General features: G+C 37.0%; 2 protein-coding genes and 1 long non-coding RNA gene across 3 annotated transcripts in view; 2 read left to right on the forward strand and 1 right to left on the reverse strand.

Annotated features, from left to right (window-relative positions):
- The window catches only part of LOC107989328 (uncharacterized), an 8,304-nt gene extending 1,768 nt beyond the window's left edge, over window positions 1–6,536 (forward strand). The window contains exons 2-3 of the long non-coding RNA XR_001760839.2: window positions 1,421–1,548; window positions 4,786–6,536. This is a non-coding gene — a long non-coding RNA (uncharacterized LOC107989328). The remainder of the gene's footprint in view (window positions 1–1,420; window positions 1,549–4,785) is intronic.
- The window catches only part of LOC103387720 (sodium/potassium/calcium exchanger 3-like), a 21,070-nt gene extending 4,462 nt beyond the window's left edge, over window positions 1–16,608 (reverse strand). The window contains exons 1-12 of the mRNA XM_025061002.1: window positions 15,517–16,608; window positions 10,143–10,262; window positions 8,245–8,321; window positions 5,663–5,737; window positions 5,470–5,554; window positions 4,235–4,338; window positions 3,978–4,052; window positions 3,268–3,293; window positions 3,122–3,175; window positions 2,438–2,562; window positions 1,444–1,601; window positions 143–362 (exon numbers count right to left, since the gene is read on the reverse strand). Coding sequence (XP_024916770.1) covers window positions 143–362; window positions 1,444–1,601; window positions 2,438–2,562; window positions 3,122–3,175; window positions 3,268–3,293; window positions 3,978–4,052; window positions 4,235–4,338; window positions 5,470–5,554; window positions 5,663–5,737; window positions 8,245–8,321; window positions 10,143–10,262; window positions 15,517–15,673 — 1,276 coding nt within the window. The 5' untranslated portion in view covers window positions 15,674–16,608. The remainder of the gene's footprint in view (window positions 1–142; window positions 363–1,443; window positions 1,602–2,437; window positions 2,563–3,121; window positions 3,176–3,267; window positions 3,294–3,977; window positions 4,053–4,234; window positions 4,339–5,469; window positions 5,555–5,662; window positions 5,738–8,244; window positions 8,322–10,142; window positions 10,263–15,516) is intronic.
- Window positions 16,609–17,096: 488 nt separating this feature from the next.
- Window positions 17,097–23,233, forward strand: LOC103387723 (inactive pancreatic lipase-related protein 1-like). Its single transcript, XM_008322480.2, has 13 exons — window positions 17,097–17,191; window positions 17,275–17,320; window positions 18,247–18,398; window positions 18,718–18,837; window positions 19,159–19,293; window positions 19,885–19,993; window positions 20,295–20,414; window positions 20,577–20,693; window positions 20,773–20,891; window positions 21,392–21,518; window positions 22,194–22,308; window positions 22,634–22,801; window positions 23,105–23,233. The coding sequence occupies exons 2-13, from the start codon at window positions 17,275–17,277 to the stop codon at window positions 23,172–23,174; spliced, it is 1,398 nt and encodes a 465-aa protein (XP_008320702.1). The 5' UTR covers window positions 17,097–17,191; the 3' UTR covers window positions 23,175–23,233.
- The last annotated feature ends 548 nt before the right edge of the window (window positions 23,234–23,781 follow it).

The raw sequence follows: 23,781 nt of genomic DNA on the forward strand, positions 1-23,781 counted from the left end.
CGACTAGTTAACGCCGACTCGACTTTTACTACATTTCATTAAATTACAGTTGACTTCTGCCTAATGTTACTGATACCCTGATGTGACGGTAATGTAGTGTTTCTTTAAAATGATGTGTTTGACTTCTGAATGTGTTCAGTACCTGGACACTGGAAAGGTATAAACGGTCCGTCTCCAGAAGTCTCCTCTTCCCCGTCGTTGTCGTCGTTCTCTGTTTCGTTGCCCACCTCTTGGTCATTGCAGTGACTGAAACCCCTTGTTCCACTGGACAGTCCATTTTCTAAGCTCCAACTGTTCCTCCCTCGTACCGGAACGTCAGAGTCGCCATTGTCCCAGGTCTTTGTGCTGATAAGACGCTGCCTCTGCACCGTGAACGCAAACACAAAGCACAAAAGCGGAAATTTGGATGAACCTAGCGCTCACATTTTTTTTATGTGTTTTCCAATACACCATAAAGCAGTGTGGTAGTGTGTATTCAGCACCAAGGCCTTCAGTGCTCATCCTGCCTGAATAAATCCACATCTTGAATGATGTCATTACATTAGCTATAATCTAGTTAGACTTAAGCTGGCTATGGCCTAAGCTTTGGTTATGAGGCAACCGAGGTCAGCTCATCCATGTGGTACGTGGTTGGAGTGTTTGGGCTGTGATAAAAAGTCTCTCTTGTTAATACTTACATTGTCTTAGACCCCTCCGGTGCTGAGGCATTTAACCTCCTCAGCTAAGATATGGCTCCCTTTGGGTTCTTTTCTCCTCATTACTCCTGATACCTTTTTTGTTTTGTTTGGCCGAAAACAAATGGAATTCTTCATACTATATTTCCCTAATGTGGGACGAGAAATTAAAATAATCACAAGGTAATGCTAGCTTACAAATTACCGTATTTTCCGGATTATAAATCACACTTTTTTTTGTCCTTTGGCTGGGTTTGCGACTTATATTGAGGTACAACTTATATATTAAAATATATAATTTTGTTATTTTCACAGTGACAGCCGCTAGAGGGCACTCTAGACTTATGTTCCAGTATCTGCTACTCCTGTACCACTGAAAATTGACATGTTTGTTATTTTCACACTGACAGCCACTAGAGGGCACTCTAGGCACGTGTACCAGTATCTGCTACTCCTGTACCACTGAAAATTTACATGGCTGTTATTATCACACTGATGGCCGCTAGAGGGCACTTTAGCTGGCTGGTGCAACTTATACAATACAGTGAGTTTAAAAAAGTAATCAGAACTGCTGTTCCTCTGTAAATACATATGGCAAAGACTTATAAAGACTGTTGTTTTTAAGGTGCGGCGACATTGACTTGTATTTTGTTTGGAATTTTTTTTCCATTATGTTTCTAACTAATATTTTGCCTGTTAACGATGAATTCCAATGAGATATGTGGTCATTTGCTCCCTTCACGCAGGAGGTCAGTGGTCGGTGTCTCACCTCAGTGATGAGCATCCGTGATGCCATGGTGAGGCGGGTTCTGGGGGAGAAGTGACTGGTCATCATGATCCTCATCCCCACATCGGAGAAAGACAGCTGGTGTGGGTACGTTGACAACAGCTCGTCCACCATTATGACCGAGGGCTTCCTGTTGTTTGCTAAAACATGATAAATCATGGTTAATCAGACTCGTAATTAATTATGATCAATCCCCCAAACTTCATTTTCTGTATGTTGCTGGAACAGACTGTATAAACATAACGAGACATAGTTACAGTAGCTACATATTTTTGTTTTGATTTGACATTTTTTCACTATTCAAAACCCCATCATTTGTATTACCGTATTCTCCGGACTATAAGTCACACTGGAGTATAAGTCGCAACAGTGCCCTCTAGCGGCAGTCAGTGTGAAAACAATGAACATGTGAAACTATTTATTTTAATATACAAGTCGCACCTGAGTATAAGTTGCAAAGGATGAAAAAAAGTGCAACTTATAGTCCGGAAAATACGGTAATCACCAATAAAAACAGATGTGAAACACATCCACGTGCTGTTATTTGTAGATTCTTCCAGCAAATACAGTAAAAAGTAAAAGTAATTAATGTTGAGAGAATAATTCAGCAAAATGACTAAAGCACTTCTGATAGGATTTACAAAGTTCTTAAGAATTTTGTTAACCAATGTGCCTGCTGTTATCCACCGTTTGACTTTTACTGAAACTCACAGTCGGTGGAAAAACACTGAAACCACCTTATGTGTTTGCCGTCGATGGGAAATGCTACTCCTAATCTGTTATCCGGTTCCTGCAAGACCTTGACAATTGCATGGACATACTCCCTGATTTGGAGTTTTTGTTAGGCCAGATAGTCTCACAGGTGGCAGATAATGTCCCATGTGGTATTTGCCCCCACTCATATTCTTGTACACACACACACAGATGTATCCAGAACACTGTAAATGTACCTAGTGATAAAAAAAAAAAAAATTACCTTTCTTCAGTAGCACAGCTGCGGCATCGCAGCCATCATCCAGGACAGCGTTACTGGGCCGTGCTTTTCTGCTGGAGGACTTTTCCTTTCTCTTTTCAATGAAATTAACTATGCAGGAGTTCATCCTGGAACAGGAGTCACAAGGTTTTTGCGCAGAAACACATTTAAGCTAACATATGGAGCTGGAAGATAAGCAGGTCTTTAATGTCCTTTCTTATGTACAGAACATTTTTTTTAGATGTGGCTTTTTATCCCGATAAAGTCACTTAGGTGTTTAAAGGGTTGTAATCTAGATTTCGATTTTGACATGCGCTGATGGAAACACCAAGAATTCTCTGCTTAAGTGAGAAAATCGCAAAAAAAGACCGAACAGTACACCATGATAAAATGTACTTATTACTATTTACGAAAACAATTGACTTATTCAGTGTTAAACCTGTTCTTGTTTACTTGAAAACAAGTCTGATATATTTGCAGGAATTGAAGAAAGACACGCATAAAGCCAATTGTGTAATATCAATTATATAAAAGAATAAGATATTTGCCAATTATGTAATTTCAATTATATAAAAGAATAAGATATTTGTCTTTTTTTATTAAATATACAGAGCTGCTCACAATACTCCAATAGCCTGAGAAAAGCAGTCATTTCAGATGAATTCCAGTGTAGACTCAATCACTTACTTCATTATCAGGATGTAGACGAAGTACATCAGAATCAGTGTCAGAGCCTCCCACCTGAAACACAATAGTTTATATTGGGAATTATTTCTGAAGTGAAACTTTTGATCGCAATACAGTTAAAATGCTCTTTTGGACGCTTGACTTACCAAACAACTTTTTCATCATATATAAACTGTGGAAGAAAGAGATAAAAAAAAAAAATCAACATCACATGCTTCATCGAGTAAAACATGAAGCTACTCCCTCTTGTGGTCGCCTTGGCACATCGTTGGCCATCAATCTCTCAAATCTCCTAAATGTTTGTACGTTAGTTCTCTATCCCTGCTGATGAGGACCACTCTGGTTAATAATGATTCTATTCTCAGAATTGCCCGACTATTTGAGAAATACTGGACTAGTGGCTCCAGGATCTCACATTTTTATTTGCAGATTTCCAACCAGCATTTTTCAGACTTTTGCAGGTGCGTTTAAATTCTGCAGATGCTCAAAATCTATGAAATACACTAGTGATTCCCGACCACTGTGCCGTGGAAAATTATCCACTGAAAAAAAAAAAATTCACTGAAAACTATTATTTATTTGTTGCATATAATTTTTCTTCGCTTGTCAAAGCATGAACGGCAGAACCATTTAATCCTCTCCTGCTAGGTGGCAGCAGAGGGCTATGAAAACTAAGAAAACAAAAATAATCAGAGCTGTTGAAGATTATCTTTCTTCAATTCCTGCCACTATATCAGCGTGGTCTTCAACTAAACAGGCTGAGATTTTAGTCAATTATGAGGTCATCTAAACTAGAAGATTATTATCATTTTTTTATTACATATACTTTTTTGTGAGATTTTCTACTGTTACTTACCACAATGAGTGCGGTGATAGATAGAGTGTAGTACGAGGAGTCTCTCAGCAGAGGCCAGCAGGACAGATGGATTGTCTGTGACAGACGGATATCACAGATATTACTTTGCATTAAATCTTTTCAACACATTTACAGACAGACGGACATATAGATCGATAGCATACGTCCGGGGTCAACTTGAGGTCAGACCCCCAGCATGCTTCACGATCACAGGATATTTTATTTTTGCGTGTGTGCGTGTGTACTGTAAACTGTACCTGAACAGAGAAAATCCCACAAACTCCAATGATACACAGGATGTTGAAGACTGCTGAGCCCACAATGGTGCCCACCCCAACATCGCCTTTGGTGATGAACACCCCTGTATAAGAAAAACACAAAAACGAATCAGCACATTTGGAGTCATGGAGACCTAGCTTATTTCCCTGACGGTCTACAGACCACAGAGTTGCAGTCAAAATATCAACATCCGACTGTTCAACAGTCACTATCAAATATTATAATCATGATTGCTCAGTACGATATATTGCAATGTATTGTATTTATTTTCGTTGCTTACTCTCTCACTCTCTCTCTCTCAGTAATACACTGCTTTGTAGAATCACCGCTGGCATTTTGCCCTTTAATCAGGTGTCACAACATTGGTAGTTCTAGAGCGTATTGTTTTGGCACAGTGTTTGAGTCCGATGGCCTTTATGACGTAACCATGTCTGTTAGGGAACGAGATAGACCCAGGACGTTGGTGCAAATATTAAAAAAAAAAAAAATTCATATGACACCTGTGAACTCTGTGCCATTTGTTTTACAGGAGGAGCAAGGATTTTGGTCTGCTCTCAAGTCTGCGACCACAGGTAGGACTTTCGTATTTTTTACTACTGTACGTACTCATTGAATATATACACTGCACTGTAGTACATACTACGTACAACATACAAAATACTCTACGTGTTCTGTTGGGATCATGTAGTACAGGTCGAGCTCAAATGCTTAATGGAACGGTCGAGTGCGTTTATTAGGCCTACGATGCATTTTTAGATATCTATGCTAGGTCAGCAGACCCAGTCTGTGCCTGAGAAATTCAAATTTTATCAATGCTAACCATTATAAGAATGGACTCAAATAGATCGGGATAAGTGCTGACAAAGTTTCCGCGCTCTACGTGCACGAAAAGCAAAAAAAATTGAAACAAAGTTTAATACCGGTTACCCCAGCGGGCAAATTTGTTTTTGTATTTTTTGTGTTTGTATCTTGTCAAATAAACACATGATACAAGAACATTTAGCGCATTTAACATTTAGTATTTTACTAGGACTTTCTAAACAGTGACAGGAAAGCCATAAGGATTTACAATAAAAGACAAAATATAGGAAAAAAATAATTAATAAATTGTACAGTTCCCTTACACCTATCGATTAGCCATTTTAAACAAAACAAAAAATTATAGATATTACATGGTGCGATGTAAACAAACTGCAGTCAGTGTTATTCTCACCAATGACAGAAGTGAACAGCTCGGGAGCAGAGCTACCTGCTGCCATGAAAGTTGCTCCGGCAACATCTTCGCTCAAATGAAGATTCTTATGGAAAGATAAAAAAAAAAGGAGAAAGAAATGAAGAACAAAAGAAAGGAAAAAGCAAGAAAGAAAGAAAGAAAAAAAAAGCGCGTCAGCGGTGTCCGGCCTTACCTCGCATATCTTCTCGAGAGAAGGGACGAAGTAGTCATCGCACACAATGGCCAGGGCGTAGAACATGTAGACGGCCTGTGAGGGTCAGCACACAGAGCACGCCAATGTAGCTGTTCTCAGAAAGTGTAAATACAGTACAGACATGCCACATATATGCCAGATATGCCACGTGTTTTCAGAAATATTTTTAGAATATTATGTAGATTCTACGTTCTTAATCCGTAGAGTATTTAGGGAATTTTGGATTTTTGGCAAAAGAAATGACAACCGTTTGTGTTTAAACTTCGTCACTAACTAAAGAGATCATTCTACTTAGTGTTTTACGATTTAGGTAAATTAATGTCAAGTATTGCGAATGCGAATAAAGGAAGAATCTAGATTAAAATAAAATAGAACGAAGAGGTGAATTACTTTCCCAAGTTTAGGAACTTTTGTAAATAAAGATGCTGATCTCTTTGCATCTGCGATACTACAGTAGCCCCGCCTCCTCTAGACTTAAGACACAGGTTCAAAACAGCCAAATTAGGCCTTACAGCAACATAAAAATTTAAAAAATCAAGAAAAAATAATTGCAAAAAAAAATTTCAAAAAATTGAAATAAAAAGAAATCAATGTCAAAAAGCAAAAAAAAAAAAGAGCACGTTTTTCTATCAGAAACAGCCACTGTATTAAAGTCATTCCCCGTTACTCTCCATTCTAAATCTAGTTTAAAGAAAAATGCCCACTTGTTTTTTTTCCTCTTCAAGCCCAGTCAGCCTTTTCTCTGCTCCTGGCTGCATGATAAAGTCTGTTGTTCAAAACACTCATGCATAATTCAACAGTTTAGTGTTTTCTTTAACACACAAACAATTACTCTTTGGCAAAAAAAAAAAAACCCAAGTTGCTTGCAAATAAGTTTAGTCTTGCCTGCTCGGCAATCCTCAACCTGCATTTCCTGTTCAGCGCCAGCTATCATCCAATGACAGGCTAGAGCAGGCGTGGGCAAACTAAGGCCCGGGGGCCGGATGTGGCCACTTCAGCACTTTAATCCGGCAAACTTTTCCAAATTATATAATTTATTTATATAGGCAGAAGTATAATGACTTCTGCCTTTCCCCTGCAATACCCACGTTTCCCCAATAGAGGGCATAGAAAATGAAGCATTTTATCATTTTAGCCTTTATGCATGACTTTTACATGTCATTTATCTTAGTTCGCACGATCGCTCCATCTATCTGCTCCTGACACGCCCCCCCTTAAATTTTAGGACAATTGTGGCCCAGCGAGTCAAGGGCGTAGAGGCGTGTCAACACCCGGGCTAGGATCCGTCTCTTAGTCAACGTTATCGGGCTACATTAAAATAGTGGGACATTTTTATTTCAATTAACGCTCAGCGTCAACCTGGGCTAGGATCCATTTCTTAATCAACGTTATCGGGCTACATTAAAATAGTGGGACGTTTTTATTTCAATTAACGCTCAGTTCTTTTCCAACGTCGCAAAGTAAAATACTCATTCGCGAAAATACTTCAGAAATGACAAATTGCTCACAAAAAAACGACTCGATCACTCAACAGTAACTTGTGTAATTGTTAGTTGTTACTCTCCACCTCCGGTGGCATGTGAATGCAGGTTATATGCAGTGAGTACACGCAAGGGTGACGGTAACAAGACACAGGTGACGTACATGATGAGACAGGCGGGTAATCACAGGAGTGGAAAACACAGGAAGGCAAGTGCAGACAATCACAGAGAACGGGGGGGCGGAGAAGAAGGGACGGCCTGAAACAAGACACAAGTGGGTAAGACACAAAAAAAAAAAAACAGTGACGAACAGAAATGGTCAAGAACAGTGTCTTTTCTATTGACGACAACCAGCTAAACATTAGCGCAGCGCTACGTGCGTCGTTTTGCAGATTACTGTCTATTGACTATTAATGGTTCGATACATTGCAATACATTCTAATATATACAGTATATAGGCAGCATAAAGGGAAAAATCGTTTTAAATTTAAAGTCACGTTCATCAAATTCAAAAGATCGGTCATTGATTTAAAAGGATTGCTGCGTACTTAGTTTGGCTAGGGCTGTCAAAGGATTACAGTTCGTAATCTGTTTAATCTGTGAAATCGCGACGTATTGTGGTCATAATTAATGACAATCAATCATGATTGTTTGAGATTACTAATCTAATCGTGATTAATAATACTTCAATGACACAAAGTATTTCTGGAACAGGAGTACAAATAACATCAGGTAGATGCGTGTATCACACCGCTGTTAGTGGACCACTGCTGTAATGCTTGAATGATGACAAGCCTCCAGCCACTAGGTGGCAGCAATTCATACATTGGTTTGTACAGCTAAAAATATACATGTTATCAGGTTCTCGGTAGTATTTCAATTCACGGGACTGGGGGTGGGGGGTGTGAAAATATTTCTGTCCTCTAGGGGGGGGCATGACAGAACTGGACTAATCCAACATTGTCAAGAAAGACACGAAAGAACAACCCAAAGTTTAGCCTCATACCGTCAGTAGATTTGAGTCATTACTCCGCACCTTGATGTTGGTTTGAAGAACGTTTATGTGCCTCCGATACTTACACACAGCGCATGCAGGCCCACAGCTCCTTCAGCTCGCTCTTTGTTGGTAAAGTAATCCCTGGGAAACTCGTGTATGGCTGTGAGAAAAAAAAGAGAAACACACAGGAAGACGAGATAAACTCGAAGCAAAACGACAGAAGTTGAATCATCACGTTATCTTTTCGCATGGGAAGTAAAAAGTTTGAAAATACTGTCGCACTACTTTTGGCAAAAAAAAAACAAAAAACTATAATATAATATAATAATATAAGAATATAAAGATTTTAGACAGAGCTATAAAACAAGCACAAAGAGGTAAAGAATATAAAAATATTAGACCAGTGGTATCAAACAAACCTCAGGTGAAGAAACTCTGCTGCATGAACTTTATTAAATGCTTTTTAAGCTCCTGCGGGCCACACAAAATAGCTTGGTGGGCCGCATTTGGACCCCCGGGCCTTGAGTTTGACACACATGCTATAACCTAAGGCCTAATGCTTAACTGAAATAGAGAACAACTAAGAGAATGTGAAATGGTGATATCAAAAATTCACAGAAATAGACAAACGTCCCCTCTCTGTTTTTCATGCCTCTCTCTCTGTCTGTCTGTCTGTCTCTCTCTGTCTTTGTTTCACTGGTTCCCTCGTGCCCTGTACACACAGTTAATACCATAAAATCAATCCTCTCTCTCCTCGGACCAACAGGAAGATTATAAAGCACTGAGAGCTTTAGGATGCGCGCCCCGATGACACGAGTCTGTCGTCTTTACCATTCTACCGTTCCGTCTGTAAAACCGTCAAAAGTTTCCAAGCCCGCGATCCCTGTCCTCAGGACACACACAAACACTACGAATCAAAAACGCATTCCTTTACGTGCTACACATTAGCCTCTCATAACACACAACGGCTATGCTCAGATTAACAGATGGCATGATATTAATCCCATGTCCTGCTCTCACTCCCACTCTCTCTCTCTCTCACTCTCTATTTCCTTCCCTCACTCGCTCTCTCTCTCACACACATACACACACAGGTACTGCATATCTGGTATCTAGGGCTTTTGAAAAAAAAAAAAATGTAATTTTTTTAAAAAAGATCTTCCCTGGCAAAAGAAGCTTTTCAACAAATTTTATACTGTTAGTTAATAATATATATATATACACATATAAATGTATATATATATATAAATATATATATATATGTGTATGTATATATATAAATATATATATACATATATGTGTATATATATAAATATATATATACATATATGTGTATATATATAAATATATATATATACATATACTATACTTCCATACAGCTACATGTATTTAATTAGTACTCCAACATTTAATAAATATATGAAGTATTTTCAGTTTATATGAGTGAATATATATTTATATTTTCATTGTAGGCAGATCAATTTAGCCTGGTCATTTCAATACATATGTGTATATACATATATGCATGTATATACTTTTATGTATATATGTATATATATGTGTGTGTGTGTGTATATACACATATATACTTTTATGTATATATATGTATATAGGTGTATGTATATATATATACTGCATATCCATACAGCTACATGCATTTATATGAGTGAATATACAGTATATTTAACATTTTGACTGGAGGTCAGTTGTATTGTATTGTCAGTTTAGCCTGGTCATTTCAACAGCGGCTCCAGAGCCTAAACAGTGTGGACAGCCCTGGTCTGGAGCCTGAGTTTGACTTTGACCATTTAGTTTCTTGGAGTAACAGCAGTAAAATTTTAGTTAAAGATTTTTACATCCTGATGAGCTAGTTTTCAGATCCATGCTACGCTGCCTGTTTGTTTCCGTTGTTCATTTGTTTTCCCTGTTTTTATACATCTCCCATAATGCAACTTAACGTAACCCATTCAGACAGCCGTACCTGGGTCAGTGCAGTTTTTCTCTGGCTCCGAATAAAAATTGGACACGTTGTCGTAGACGTCTTGTAAAAGCTGGCGATTCCTCCACGTTGCCTTCTCTACAGCCATGGAAGATTGGGATCCTGAAAAAAAACAAAACAAAAAAAACACAACATTGCAGATTGCAATTTGTCCCATTAATACAGTTCAAATAATTCAAAAGAGCTCAACTCTAACGATACACAAAATTTATTCCGAAACATTTTAACTAAACTCAACGCAGCGCAACTTCCTTCTGCACTCAGTCCGGTTAAAGCAACTACATGAAAACGACAGGTTCCAGGTCCGATTCCAGATTTTAGATCAGTCCCAGAGAATAGAATATTTTCAGTGTGGCAGCGCTCAGGACAGAAGTTAATAATTGATACCACGTGGGACATTGTACAGCTGGTCTAAATTCTTCGGTTTCCCAGACTCAGACAATGAACAGGCAGCGTTGGTTGGAACAGTATGTACAACGGGTTCATGGTATCTGGGGTAACGGTTGTTAAACCTGGCACAGGAGTCGTTATGACTGATTGGAAGCATAGTGTCCAGGATGGTTCTGGAAGGTTCTCTATATGGAGCTCAAACAGACTGTATTACTTATTTACTTCTTTGTTGTCTCCAGATTTGAAATGCTTAATGTTTAATTGAATGGGTCATTGAACTGAGGTTTTTGATTAAGAAAACCATGGAGAGTTTTGATGGGAATAAGCTAATGGCCAAGATTTACCAAACTGAACTGTTGGTAAAGCAGAGTATGGACTCCTGATATTAGAATCACAGTGGACCAGGGTTTCACTGTCCACACACTAGGGAATTACTCTGGTATATAATGGATGGATGGATGGATGGATGGATAGATGGATGGATGGATGGATGGAAGGATAGATAGATAGATGGATGGATGGATAGATAGATGGATGGATAGATGGATGGATGGATGGATGGAAGGATAGATGGATGGATGGAAGGATGGATGGATGGATGGATGGATGGATAGATGGATGGATGGATGGATAGATGGATGGATGGATGGATGGATAAATGGAAGGATAGATGGATGATGGATGGATGTATGGATAAATAGAAGGATAGATGGATGGATGGAAGGATAGATGGATGGATGGAAGGATAGATGGATGGATGGATAAATGGAAGGATAGATAGATGGATGGATGGATAGATCCTGATTGTCCTCTGATATGATGAAGAACATGCGTCAGCTGACATACTCAATAGTGGTAGAATTTGACTACATTTCCGTGACCTAAAAGTTGAACTGATAGCTCTCAGCGCAGCACACCCTGTATGTGTCAGCTCCTTACCAACTCACTGTGCTCCTGAAGCAGTGCTCAAGTTTGGTACTTGGTGGGAGCACACAGAGCTTTTAACATCAGGAGAAAAACCTGTTGCGCATCATATTTTGGATTTAGCACCACTTACTGCTATTTTTTAACAAAAGCCGCTCCTATTATTAAAAAGTGAAGCTTACATCTTCTCCCCCTGACCCAGTTTGTGCAGAAAATACTGCAGCAGATGTGGCAGCGAAGGCAGCAGCCTTATCAGGCTCATTCTTTAATATCACTCAGTTCTACCCCCCACGCAAGCAACTCTCAGTCCACATGCTGCGTAACTGCACTTTAATCCGATTGCATTTTGTGATAGAGTTTTCTATCACAACATACTCTTTTTACAGTACCTATGGATCAGCCAGCCTGACGAGTAAAGGCATTTTCTTTACATGTTATGCAAACGTTTGGAGTCTTCCCAAATTCTAAGCTAGTATCAATATTTGTAGCACAATTGCTAAGAGGGTAATTATCCATTGATGACAGATTTGCGGTGACATTAATTTTTTTAGGTATAATTATAGAAGAAAAGATGACGTCGGAAGAACACGGAGGTGTTTCCTGATTAAAAAAAAACAACGAAAAAAAATGAAAAAATGAGATCTAAAGAGTACGATTTTTCGTAAAGGCTATATTACTTTTAGCATTGTTTAATAGTTTAATCTATCTAGCTGTGACTTATGGTAATATACAGTATTACAGGCCAGTACTTTAGTAAGTCATTCCAATAGACTTCATAGTTACTTCATAAGAATACTGTAGCTACTTTTAAAGCATACATGCATGTTTCGGGGTGCTCCTCTAATTTTCAAATTCAAAGTGTTAACCAACAGTACTCCTCAAATATCTTCATTTGTCCACAGTGTTACTCTTAAAAGTTCCATGTAATCGTATCATTCCTAAAACAAAACAACAACAAAAAACCCCAAAAAATAAAACTTGGTTTCACCTATTTTCACTACAAAGTCAATTCCTTATTTAATTTTGAAACATTTTGAAACACTTATGGAATAAATATTCGTACTTGTTACAGCTTTTAGTGACATTGTTATATATATATATATATATATATATATATATGTGTGTGTGTATATACATATATAAGTGTATATATGTATATATGTGTGTATATACATATATAAGTATATATGTGTATATATGTGTGTATATACATATATAAGTATATATGTGTATATATGTGTGTATATACATATATAAGTATATATGTGTATATATGTGTGTATATACATATATAAGTACATATGTGTATATATGTGTGTATATACATATATAAGTATATATTTGTATATATGTATGTATATATGTATACATATATAAATATATACACACACACACACATATATATATATATATATATATATATATATATATATAGTATTTTTCCAAAGTCATCTGTGGTACTTTTGGAGTACAGTATCCATATACAAATATCTTTGTATAATTAGTACGTATTTCTTATCCTTAAAGTCTCTAGGGTAGATAATGGGCTGTAGTTAATCCAGCAGCAACTGTCAACATAATGGAACGTTGACTCTTAAATGTTGCATAATAATGTATCTGTGCTCGTCATGCATCGTGACATGGACTAAAACAGGACGTATGGAAAGCAAAGATCTGGTTTGCCAGCAGGATTATGGCCCGTTGCTTGTCTACTCTCGGTGTTTAGTTGGATAATGTAATTCCGCAGCTTATGTTCTTAACGTGTTGGGTTTTTAATATTTATGTAAACGTATTAGTTTTGAGTACGAAAGTAGACAATGGTTTGAATCTTTTGTTTAAACAGTCTTATTTTTAAAAAAATATTTTACATATTTTTTAAAAGTTGCTCCTTCTTAGAAAATATTAGGAGACTGATTTTTTTTGTCTTATAATATATAATAAATAATCAGATTTCTGATTTTTAGGATTAGATTAAAAATTTTGTAATTGAACCAACATTTTAAGATATTTAATATTTGTGTTCTGTATAATTTTTTTCTATTTTTTTTTTGTCACAAAAAGAGACAATTCTGTTGAAATTTGTTGTGCACAGTAACCAACAGTAACTTTTTTTAAAAACATGTTGCTGTGAGCACAGACACCACAGTAGCCCGCCCACAGCAGAACAGATGACGTGATGTAACAGCGGTAACTGCACTGTGACTTTGCTCTAATGCAGACGTGTCCATTAACGGCTCAAGGGCCACATACCATCTCTGAAACAATGACATTTACTCAACTGATAAGTGCACAAAATACAACGGCACAGCCTGTATATTTATCCTGAAAGCAACCTTTATGGGTTTGTTTACCGTATGTACCATAATCTGTACGGTCAGTCTACACAAGCTGCCACTGTGCAACATTCAAGATCGGAATACCCAAGCATTTGATGGTATAACAGTTGGTTAGTTTGAATATTTTTAGATGAAAAAAAAAAGTATAAATTAATCACGTTTAACGTATCTATATGCAGCAAGGCTCATAACCAGTCTGTTAACACTTAGTTGCACACACCAAATGCAATACATCTTAAACTGCAAAAATATACAACAATAATAATAATAATAATTTGTATTCCCAGTATGTGAATTTGGAAAAGGAGTATATTAATATTTAAAAGTCCTGTCTATAAAAAAAGAGTGAATGTGATTGGTCAATACATGTGATCGGAAGCTCCGATATTCAGTTATTTACTATGCAGTAACACCAAAATCGCCTTTTTAAGCCATGGATTATGGATTAATGGATAAAAAAAGCCTATAATTTTCTTATTGAGGAAAATTGATTAATTACTTGTCGCAAATTTTTTTTTTAATTTCCATTTACCTCACAGCTGACGAGATGGTTACATCCAGACTGCAAAGTCTGGAATTGGTCTCTCAACCCTATGGTTGCAAGTAGCCAGCTGGATTTTTCACTGCAAATACTAATATAGCAATATATTAACATTAAATAAAATACATATTAATAATAATAATAATACTGCTACATATACTAGTATAAATATATATGAATTATACAAGCTAAGATGAGAAAATGAGGATGATGACCATGGTACCAAGAACCCCCAACATTCAAAATCATTTGTATTCCAGGTATTGCATATATATATATATTTATTTTTCTTCTTTTCATACGCAGCACATTTACACTCCACATGCAGCTGTAACCAGCTGGATACTGCCGTCTATCTCTTGTACCTAATCCAAGCCACACAGGGCAGCACTACAACACAACCACTTCAGAGGATTATTACTGACAGATGCTGAGCTACAAGACTGTTATTGTAGTGCTTCAAAAATGTCTACAAATGCACTGTCCCGCCCCAGAGTTGTATCCAAAGAAGGTTAGATCAGTACAGCCCCATGATGCTGTTGCCTCCCATGGTTATCTTTTTTTTCTTTTCTTTTTTTTTTTTGTATTTTCAGAAGTAATTAATCAATTTTCCTCAATAAGAAAATTCTAGGCTTTTTTATCCATTAATCCATGTCTTAAAAAATTTGGTGTTACTGCATAGTAAATTACTCAATATTGGAGCTTCCGATCACATGTAATGACCAATCACATTCACTCTTTTAATATTAAATTACTACTTTTGCATTAGAACGTTATGAAAATGAATATAGTCTTTTTTCCAATTTTACATTTTTTTTTATTTTAAATTGTGTTCTGTTGTTGTTAATGTATATTTTTGCAATTAAAAATGTATTCATTTGCTGTGTCTTTTAAAGAGCGGGACTGTGTCTAAAATTCTATTTTACATTTTAAAAAACTGCAGGATACACTGCAGCCGTGCGAAGTAGTAGACAACGCAGAATTGATATTTATCTGGGCCTAAAATGAGCTTCTCCCGTTTCAGCAGCCAGCAGTTGCATAACTAAATAAATGCAATCATTGGTGTAGTTCAATTATTAATGTTGTTGTAATTAGACAGACAGACAGACTGACTGACTGACTGATGCACTGTTTGACTGACGGGTGTCCTTCAGGTGTCTCTCACCTGCTCTCTGTACCACAGCCTGGAGCCCTGCCACCAACCCCAGCACCGCCCCCGTGTAGCACATCTGGAAGCCAAACGATTCCTTTCGCTTCCTCCGTCTTTGCCCCCGCCAGTCCAACATCCGTCTTCTTCCTCCTCCATCCGCTGTCTCTGTCATCCCGTCAAAATAAGAAAGCCACGGCGCGCAAATTGCACGGTCGTTAGGGAGCGAGTCCGTTCTGTAGCCGCAAATGTCAAAGAAGCCCTGGAAGGCACCAAAGACTTAGCAGCGCCGCGTAGCCTTATGGCAAATACCACCCATTGCTTGGCAATGTGTTTGTCCAGTAAACCACAAGATTGTCGTAGGGGATTTCCGGTGTTGATTTTCAAAATAAGACTAAACGTTTGCCATTTTGAATCGCGAGTGATGACTATTTTAAATGTGAAAGAATCATTAACTCCTGAAAGGGTTGATAAACGCGTACTTTATACTTTTCCATTTGTGATTATATTAGTTTGTTTATCGTTCGATATTCCTATATTTTAAGAACAGAATTTTGTTTATTATCAATTATATCTTCTTAAATATCTTGTATACGTGTAAGTTGTATTTTTTCTAAGATGTAAAGACATTATTACTCGACTTTCAAGATTTTAATCTCATTTTAGCAAATGATAAAACGTTATAAACGAAATGATGTGCATTAAGGAATTCTCAGGTTATTTTTTTTCTAATTTTTTATTTTTGTTGTTGTTGTTATTTTGTAGTAGTAGTAGTAGCTACAGCAGCTAACCCTGCTGTAGGTTTGTTTTCTTCCCTGTGAAAACGTTGACCGCTTCCTTATTGACAAAGAACATTAATTAATTTAAAATGTGCAACATTTATGTGCTTTATCTTTATTAAAACTCGTTGTAACCTTGTTCTGCTTCACATTAGCACATCAAACCATGCAGAAAATAATACAAAAAAAAAAAGCCATTGTGTCTGTCCTCTTTGATGTGACGCAATGGCTTCTTCTCTGCCCCTCACACCTCTGATGAAATCTGCCACGGATGAACTGCACAGACTTTGTAATTGTTTTGTTTATTTTGGTCTTTTTCCAGCAGGAACTTCACAAGGATCCATGGGTTTAAAAGAGAGAAAGTATGAATTCATTCTATTGGTATCGGCTGTGACTGCAAGATACCTATTGATTATTGGTTGGGATTGAAAAAAAAAAAAAAATCCATATGTTAATTTGAAGTACATGCCACTGACGTCAACATGCCACTAAAATACACCTCCATATTGACTGTGCTGAACATCACTGACGACATCACTGATGTGGTGAGAGCCATGTGCGAGTTCAGCCGTTCTTCACATGCTGGGATTACGTATAATCTTTTTTTTTTTTTTTTTTTTTTCCTGTTTTTCCTCATACTCATATGTATTGAAAATGTATATAGTAAAATATGAAAAGAGTACAAAAGTGTTCTTTTGAGTTCCTCATATATTTATATATATATATATAACATGACATCTCAACTGTTCCATAGTAGGTCTACTGTAAATATTGCCCCTATTGGCTACTTATGTAATACATGTTAGTCTGTCACCTGTGAGTTTCCCAGCAACTGTTTACAGTGAAAACCATGAGGTCCGGACTATTTAAAGCAGAGCAAGAGACTTTCTGGTGCATTCTCCTCTTGCCTGAAGGTAAGTCCTGAACTGTATTCGTTTATTCTATTTCTTTAAATCCTCCTTTTTTCTAAGGGTTTTTCCTATTTCTTGTCCTACAGATGTGGCACCTGGGTTTATTCACCCTCCTTGTTGGGGCGTCATTTGGTAAGTTGATCTTTCCCTTATAAAGGCTATTGAAATGTGTAACGCCCATATCACCAGTGGAGGAGGGCACTAAATCTGTCGTGCACTAAAGCAGATTCAACTATTCTAGAAATAATGGAGACTCATTTGGGCACAGTAGGGCAGATATGGATATATATGAAAGCACAGTACCGAGCGTGTACTGTTTCATGATTCAAGATATACCTGGTTTTATTTCTAAACTCTTGTTAGTGTTTTAATTTATTTAATTCATGATTCAAGATATACCTGGTTTTACTTGCTATGCCAATGCTTACTGTGAGGCCCAAAGTTTTTCAGGTAGTTTCCAACACACTGTGTGGTCCATTACTACAACCAGAAATGTACTTTCATGCTGTACATTCTTTACGTACATTTTAAAACTTATTATAAACATTCATTTCTGTTGTCAATTTACGACTCCCAAGCAATAAAACTGTTCTGTTTAAGTGAAAGGCTAGCTTATTTCCATAAAACTATCATTTTATATGCCATTCGTAAAACTAATGTATCAGAATTTCAGTCACTTTATATACATGGGAGTTTAAATAAAAAAACATTGGGTCTCAACATCGACCCTTGTGGGACACCAAAGGTAACGCTTTAGACGAACTAGCCTCGGAAGTTTCTGGCATCGTTTACGCATATAGGTACGGTAACTAGGTTTACAGACTGGAATCCAAGTATGATGACACTAACTAACAACCAAGCAGTGTCTGTCCATTATAGTCAATCGAATTTAGATGGTGTTTATATTTAGAAAAAGAATGTGAAAAATGTGAGTTGTAGGCCCATAAGTACCAGTGCCATACATGTTCAAGATTACAATTACCAAGACTTAACTATACCTCTTCCATACAAAGCCAAGCTGTTAAAATAATGGACTCAAACTATTATTGTGCTCACAGCTTCTGAGGTGTGTTATGATGAGCTGGGCTGCTTTGATGACATGGCTCCGTGGGGAAGCACTCCACAGAGGCCACTTCCTGTCCTGCCCTGGACCCCTGAAGAGATTGGCACTCGCTTTCTGCTTTTCACCAAAAGGAACCACTATTACCATGTAAGAAGAATATGCTAATATGCTTATATTTTTCGTCAAAATAATTCAGAAAACATGCTGCAAACCAAATCTGTCCTCCACCCATGTAGTATGTTAGCGTCTGGACTGATGGAGTAGGTTAGCATCTCTAAAGCTATACTATTTAGCTAGCATCCTCACCCGACGTAAAGTAGTTTATCTGTAAATTATTTGAGCTTGACCGGTTCAAGTGTAAATATTACACGCTAGATTAGGTTAAACCTGGTTAAAATCTTTTACAGATGGGTTTGGAAATGCCGTGTTGGTTTATGTTCTCTTTATTATCTTTTGCATTTTTCAGGAGATTAAACCTGATAATACAATTCAGGCCACAAACTATAACAGCGCTCTGAAGACCAAGTTCATCATTCCTGGCTATCTGGAGACAGAAAATGAGGACTGGCCACAAGAAATGTGCAAGGTAATATAATGCAAATTTTAAATTGACGGAGTATTTAGGAAATACTGAGTAAATAAAACACATAGACTCGTAGGGACACCACCGTCTGTCTGCTTTGTTTCAGTTGAATTCATTCATCTCTTAAAATATTTAACTTAAAACAGTTACAAAAAAAGTCTTAGTTGCTTAAACTTAGCAACTTTTGCTAGTTGTAAACTAAAAAAGTCTTAACTTAGCAACTTTTGCTAGTTGTAAACAGTTTCTTGAGGCTACACAAGTGAACTAGACCTGACCGAGCTTGATTTCCATCTATTTGATGTCGATGATCTTTCGTCTGTGCAGGTCATGGTATCGTGGGAAAATGTGAACTGCATCGCAGTGGAGTGGAAGAAAGGTGTGAAGACTCAGTACGCCCAGGCTGCCAATAATGCCAGGGTAGTAGGATCCCAGGTGGCACACATGACCGCGTTCCTCATGGTGAGTTGAAGAGAATTGGTCATCATAGTAAATCATTTAAATGAAAAGATTTTTTTTTTAGGATCAACGTCATACTTTCATTTTCTGAGAAACTTTATTCAAATGTAATTTTTTTTCTCATACAAAAAAGTTAATTACATCTAATTTAATCTAATGTAATTAATGTTTTTGCTAAACAATACACAAAACCTCAGTTGTTCAGTTAAAAGTGACATAGACTTAGAGTTAGACTTCCATTATTGTCATTTAGATTTAGATCACAATGAATTTATGATGTAATTGGCTCGTATTGCAGCCAGAATGGAAGGTACTTTATGCAGTAAAAAAAAAAAAGTATATGTAGCAAAATAAACCTAAAAATATCTTAAAGAAACCTGAACATATTTACACAAAAAAAAACTAAAAAAAAAACACAGTATTAATTTACAGATAAATATGAAAGTATTGCACATACAATTGACATCGCACAAAGTCTTGCTGCAGTATGACATTCAACAGTCTTAGTGGGAAGAGGCTGTTACTGAGAAGACACAGTGACAAATGGAAAATCCGTTTCTCTAACAGTATCTGTGTGTTTTTTGCTCGACGCAGGTCAAATTCAGACAGACGTCTGACAAGTTCCACATCATTGGACACTGTCTCGGAGCTCACGCTGCAGGAGATGCTGGGCAAAGGATCCCTGGAGTTGCACGCATCACAGGTACAGGCGATTGTTTAATGGCATCCGTCAAATTAGTACATGCAGTACAATTACTTTATTAGGTCTGGATTATACATTTGGATTATAATGTTTTCTTGTCTCTGTATTTTAAATTACAACAACATAGATACAGTAATTGTTTATTTTATATATATATATAATATATATATAATAGAATTTAACTCCAATATATGTATACAATGTCTGATTCTATTTGATATTTGTTTTAGAATCTGTTTGATTTTTTTTTTTTTTTTTTTTTTTTTTTTTGTCCAAATTTTTTTTCTCTTTCTCTGCGTAGGACTGGACCCGACCGAACCTTACTTTCTGGACACGGATGCCTCCGTGCGCCTGGACACTAGTGATGCTACCTTCGTGGATGTCATTCACACAGACGGACTTCCTTTCGGCACCAAACTTGGTACATATTCACGGTGAAATCTGGGCTTTTCTTTTTCTTGTCACACAAGACAAAACAAACCCTCTTAAAAAAGAAAAAAAAAACGATATCAGCAGAGAGAATTCTTAACGTAAAAATGTTTAATAAAAACAATATTTTTTTAAATATATTTTTCGATCTCAGGTCTTGGTATGTCCCAGCCTGTGGGTCACATCGACTTCTACCCTAATGGAGGAGAGGTGATGCCCGGCTGCTCCGCTAACAAAGGCAGTGTCTCTGATCTGGACGCTGTCTGGGAAGGTAACAGAAAAGGACCTCGTCAACAGATTTGGATCCAGTCAGATCCCCCCCCCCTGACCTGTATAACTTCTTCCGCCAGGTAAAAAGAAATTCAATTCCTGCAACCATGTCCGAGCTCACCAATACTACACCGAGAGCATTGTCAAACCCCAAGGATTTGTGGCTTTCCCCTGTGCTAACAAGGACGCTTTTGCTGCTGTGAGTTTGACGAAATGTGGACCTAAGATGTCAATTCTTGTTTCCACGTTGGGTCCAAAATGTTTTTTTGGGGTTTTTTTTTTTTTACAGTTTTACAACTGTTTTTTAAAAAAGTTGTCCAAAATATATTCTCCTGACTCTAAAAAGGCTCAAACGCTGTCGAGTACTTTAAAAAGAACTAGAACAGTGCTTACCTCCCATGACAGTTTGAGGACATATAATGTATTTGTGAGAAGTTTCACTGATTCACTGACTATTTCATGCAAATGTTGCATCCAAAAAAGCTATATCTCGGTCACAGAAAGGCCATTAGTTGCGCACAGAAACAAAACAAGAGTGGAAAATGGACCGATTTAAAGCAATGTCTGTCTTTTGTACATTTAAATTTACATCGATTACTTGACATTGGGTGTATTTTGACAAATGATAATAGGATACTTTCTATTCCGGTACGTTAAAGTCTCAGGGATCATTTCTCACTTTGCTCCTGTTTTTCGCAGGAAAAGTGTTTCCCGTGTAAAGACGGCAGTTGTCCAACGATGGGCCACAGAGCCGACAAGTTCCCTGTCAGCGGTGATTCAAGGACAAGCTACTTCCTGAACACAGGGGATTCACAGCCCTTTGGCCGTAAGTACCAAAAACTATTCAAAGAACAGTAAATCAGTCAGGGCAGAGTGGAGACATCTATCTATCTATCTATTTATCTATCCATCCATCCATCCATCTATCTATCATCCATCCATCCAAAATAAATTCTTTAAGCCAGTGTCATAAACAGCCAACATTGTCAGCCTATAGATGAAAGAGTATATATAGATATATATAGATGGATGGATGGATGGATGGATAGATGGATGGATGGATGGATGATAGATGGATGGATGGATGGATGCATGGATTGATGGATGATAGATAGATGGATAGATGATGGATAGATAGATATATACATACACTCAGTGATCATTATATATAGATAGATAGATATTTAAATATATATATATTATTTAAATTATATAGTTTAATCAATTATATTATTAAATTATTTCAACCACTGCGCATATTTTTCATTAGTAAAATCCCAAAGGCGCATCACCAAACAAAAGTCGTGTGAAAAAGTTGGGTAACACAATCGAATGATCTTCTAGTTTCAATTTACTAACTTGTTGTGAAACTGCCTGTTTAGTTGAACACAACCCTCCTCTGTAAATTGTAATATACTCGCAGGAATTGAAGAAAGACACCCAAAAGATTCTTTAACAGCTTATGTCCTTTTTTTTTTGTGTGTTTCCATTTCATTTCCAGGTTACAGCTATAAAATGAAATTAACTCTGGCTGGTCCCAGCTGGCCTAACCCTGGTTACATGTATGTGTCACTGACTGGAAACAGTGAAAGCACTCAGGAGTACCAGCTTCATGTGTAAGTGTGTTCACGTTCGCTGGCGGAAGCGTACTCAAACAGTGACATCCAGCCTTTTTTTTGTATTACGACCTGTGGTGTTTTTGTAGTAGTTAAAAATGTAAAAGTAAATATCCACTCCTAAAATACATTTAAAAAAATAAAAATAAATAAAATGTGCAAAAATATAACCCAGGTCACCATGGTAACATGGATAATGAGATTTTAAAAAAAAAAATTCTAATTCCACTGCTATATTGATTGTATTTGTCCTCCATATTCCATATTCAAAGCAATTACAATATACTATAAAATACCATCGTTTTGAAACGTCTCTTTATTCTAGAGGAACACTGATGCCTGGGAGAACCTATGAGTTGCTGATTGATGCCGAGGTGGACGTGGGGGATGTGACGGAGGTGAAGTTCCGCTGGAGGAACCACATCCTAAACCCCATGAGGCCCAAATATGGAGCATCTAAAATTGAACTGCAGAGAGGAAGAGACGAGAAGATGTGAGTTTGGGTGGAAAATGTACTTGCATCCCTTTATATTACACACGCAGACGCAGTCACTAGATCATATTTGATTATTAATTAATTTATATATTGATTTAATTAATATATGAATAATTAATTAATATATTTAATATGTATTTATGTGATGTGTTAAAGTGTAGATGACAACAAATGAATATTTAAAACAAGGAAAAAAAATATTCAGTGGCAGCTGGTCAAATATGTTTGACCGGATAGTCTTGGAAATATTTCATTCACAGTTCAGTCGGCATAAGTGCGTTCTTTTTTTTCTCTTTCCAGATTCCTGTACTGCGGAACATATAACGTGAATGAAGAAGTGGTCCAGTCTGTGCTCTCCTGCCCAGTGTGACGGTCATAACCATCGTGTCTATAAGGTCCTTTTCAGTAAACATCCAGTCGATACCTTCATCATTGTCTGCTGTTGATTTTGTGTCAGTAACTGTTTATTCCTGGAAGGGAAGGAAAATAGTTGTATGGCTGTTCAGACACTTAAGTGGAGGAGATTTGTAGGAGGGATCAGAGTGGACGTCAAGGAGAGGGAGTGATTAATGAGACACAACGAAAAGAGAAAGCTACAGCAAAAAAAGGAAAATAAAAGATTTTAAATTGGAAAGAGGTTTAAAGAGGATAGGAAGCATCAGGTGAATCTGGAGAAGCTACGTAAGGTGAAGTGTATAAGTGCAGTGATGGAGGCGGGTGCAGAAGTCTTATGATACACTCTTTTTTCCTGCATTGCACCAAATCAACTGAAGTTTCAGTTCTAAACACTAGATGGCGAAAGACACAATTCACCTATGCTGGTGTGTGGCCTGTGGCCTGTAGATAAATATATATTTATCTACATATATTTGGATGGGTTAATATATATATTTGTCTATATATATATGGACAAATATATACTATATATATATACAGTATATATATATATATATGTCTATATATAGAGAGAGACAAAG

Source organism: Cynoglossus semilaevis, chromosome 12 (genome assembly GCF_000523025.1).
Source record: "Cynoglossus semilaevis isolate Cse_v1.0 chromosome 12, Cse_v1.0, whole genome shotgun sequence".
Classification (NCBI taxonomy): domain Eukaryota; kingdom Metazoa; phylum Chordata; class Actinopteri; order Pleuronectiformes; family Cynoglossidae; genus Cynoglossus; species Cynoglossus semilaevis.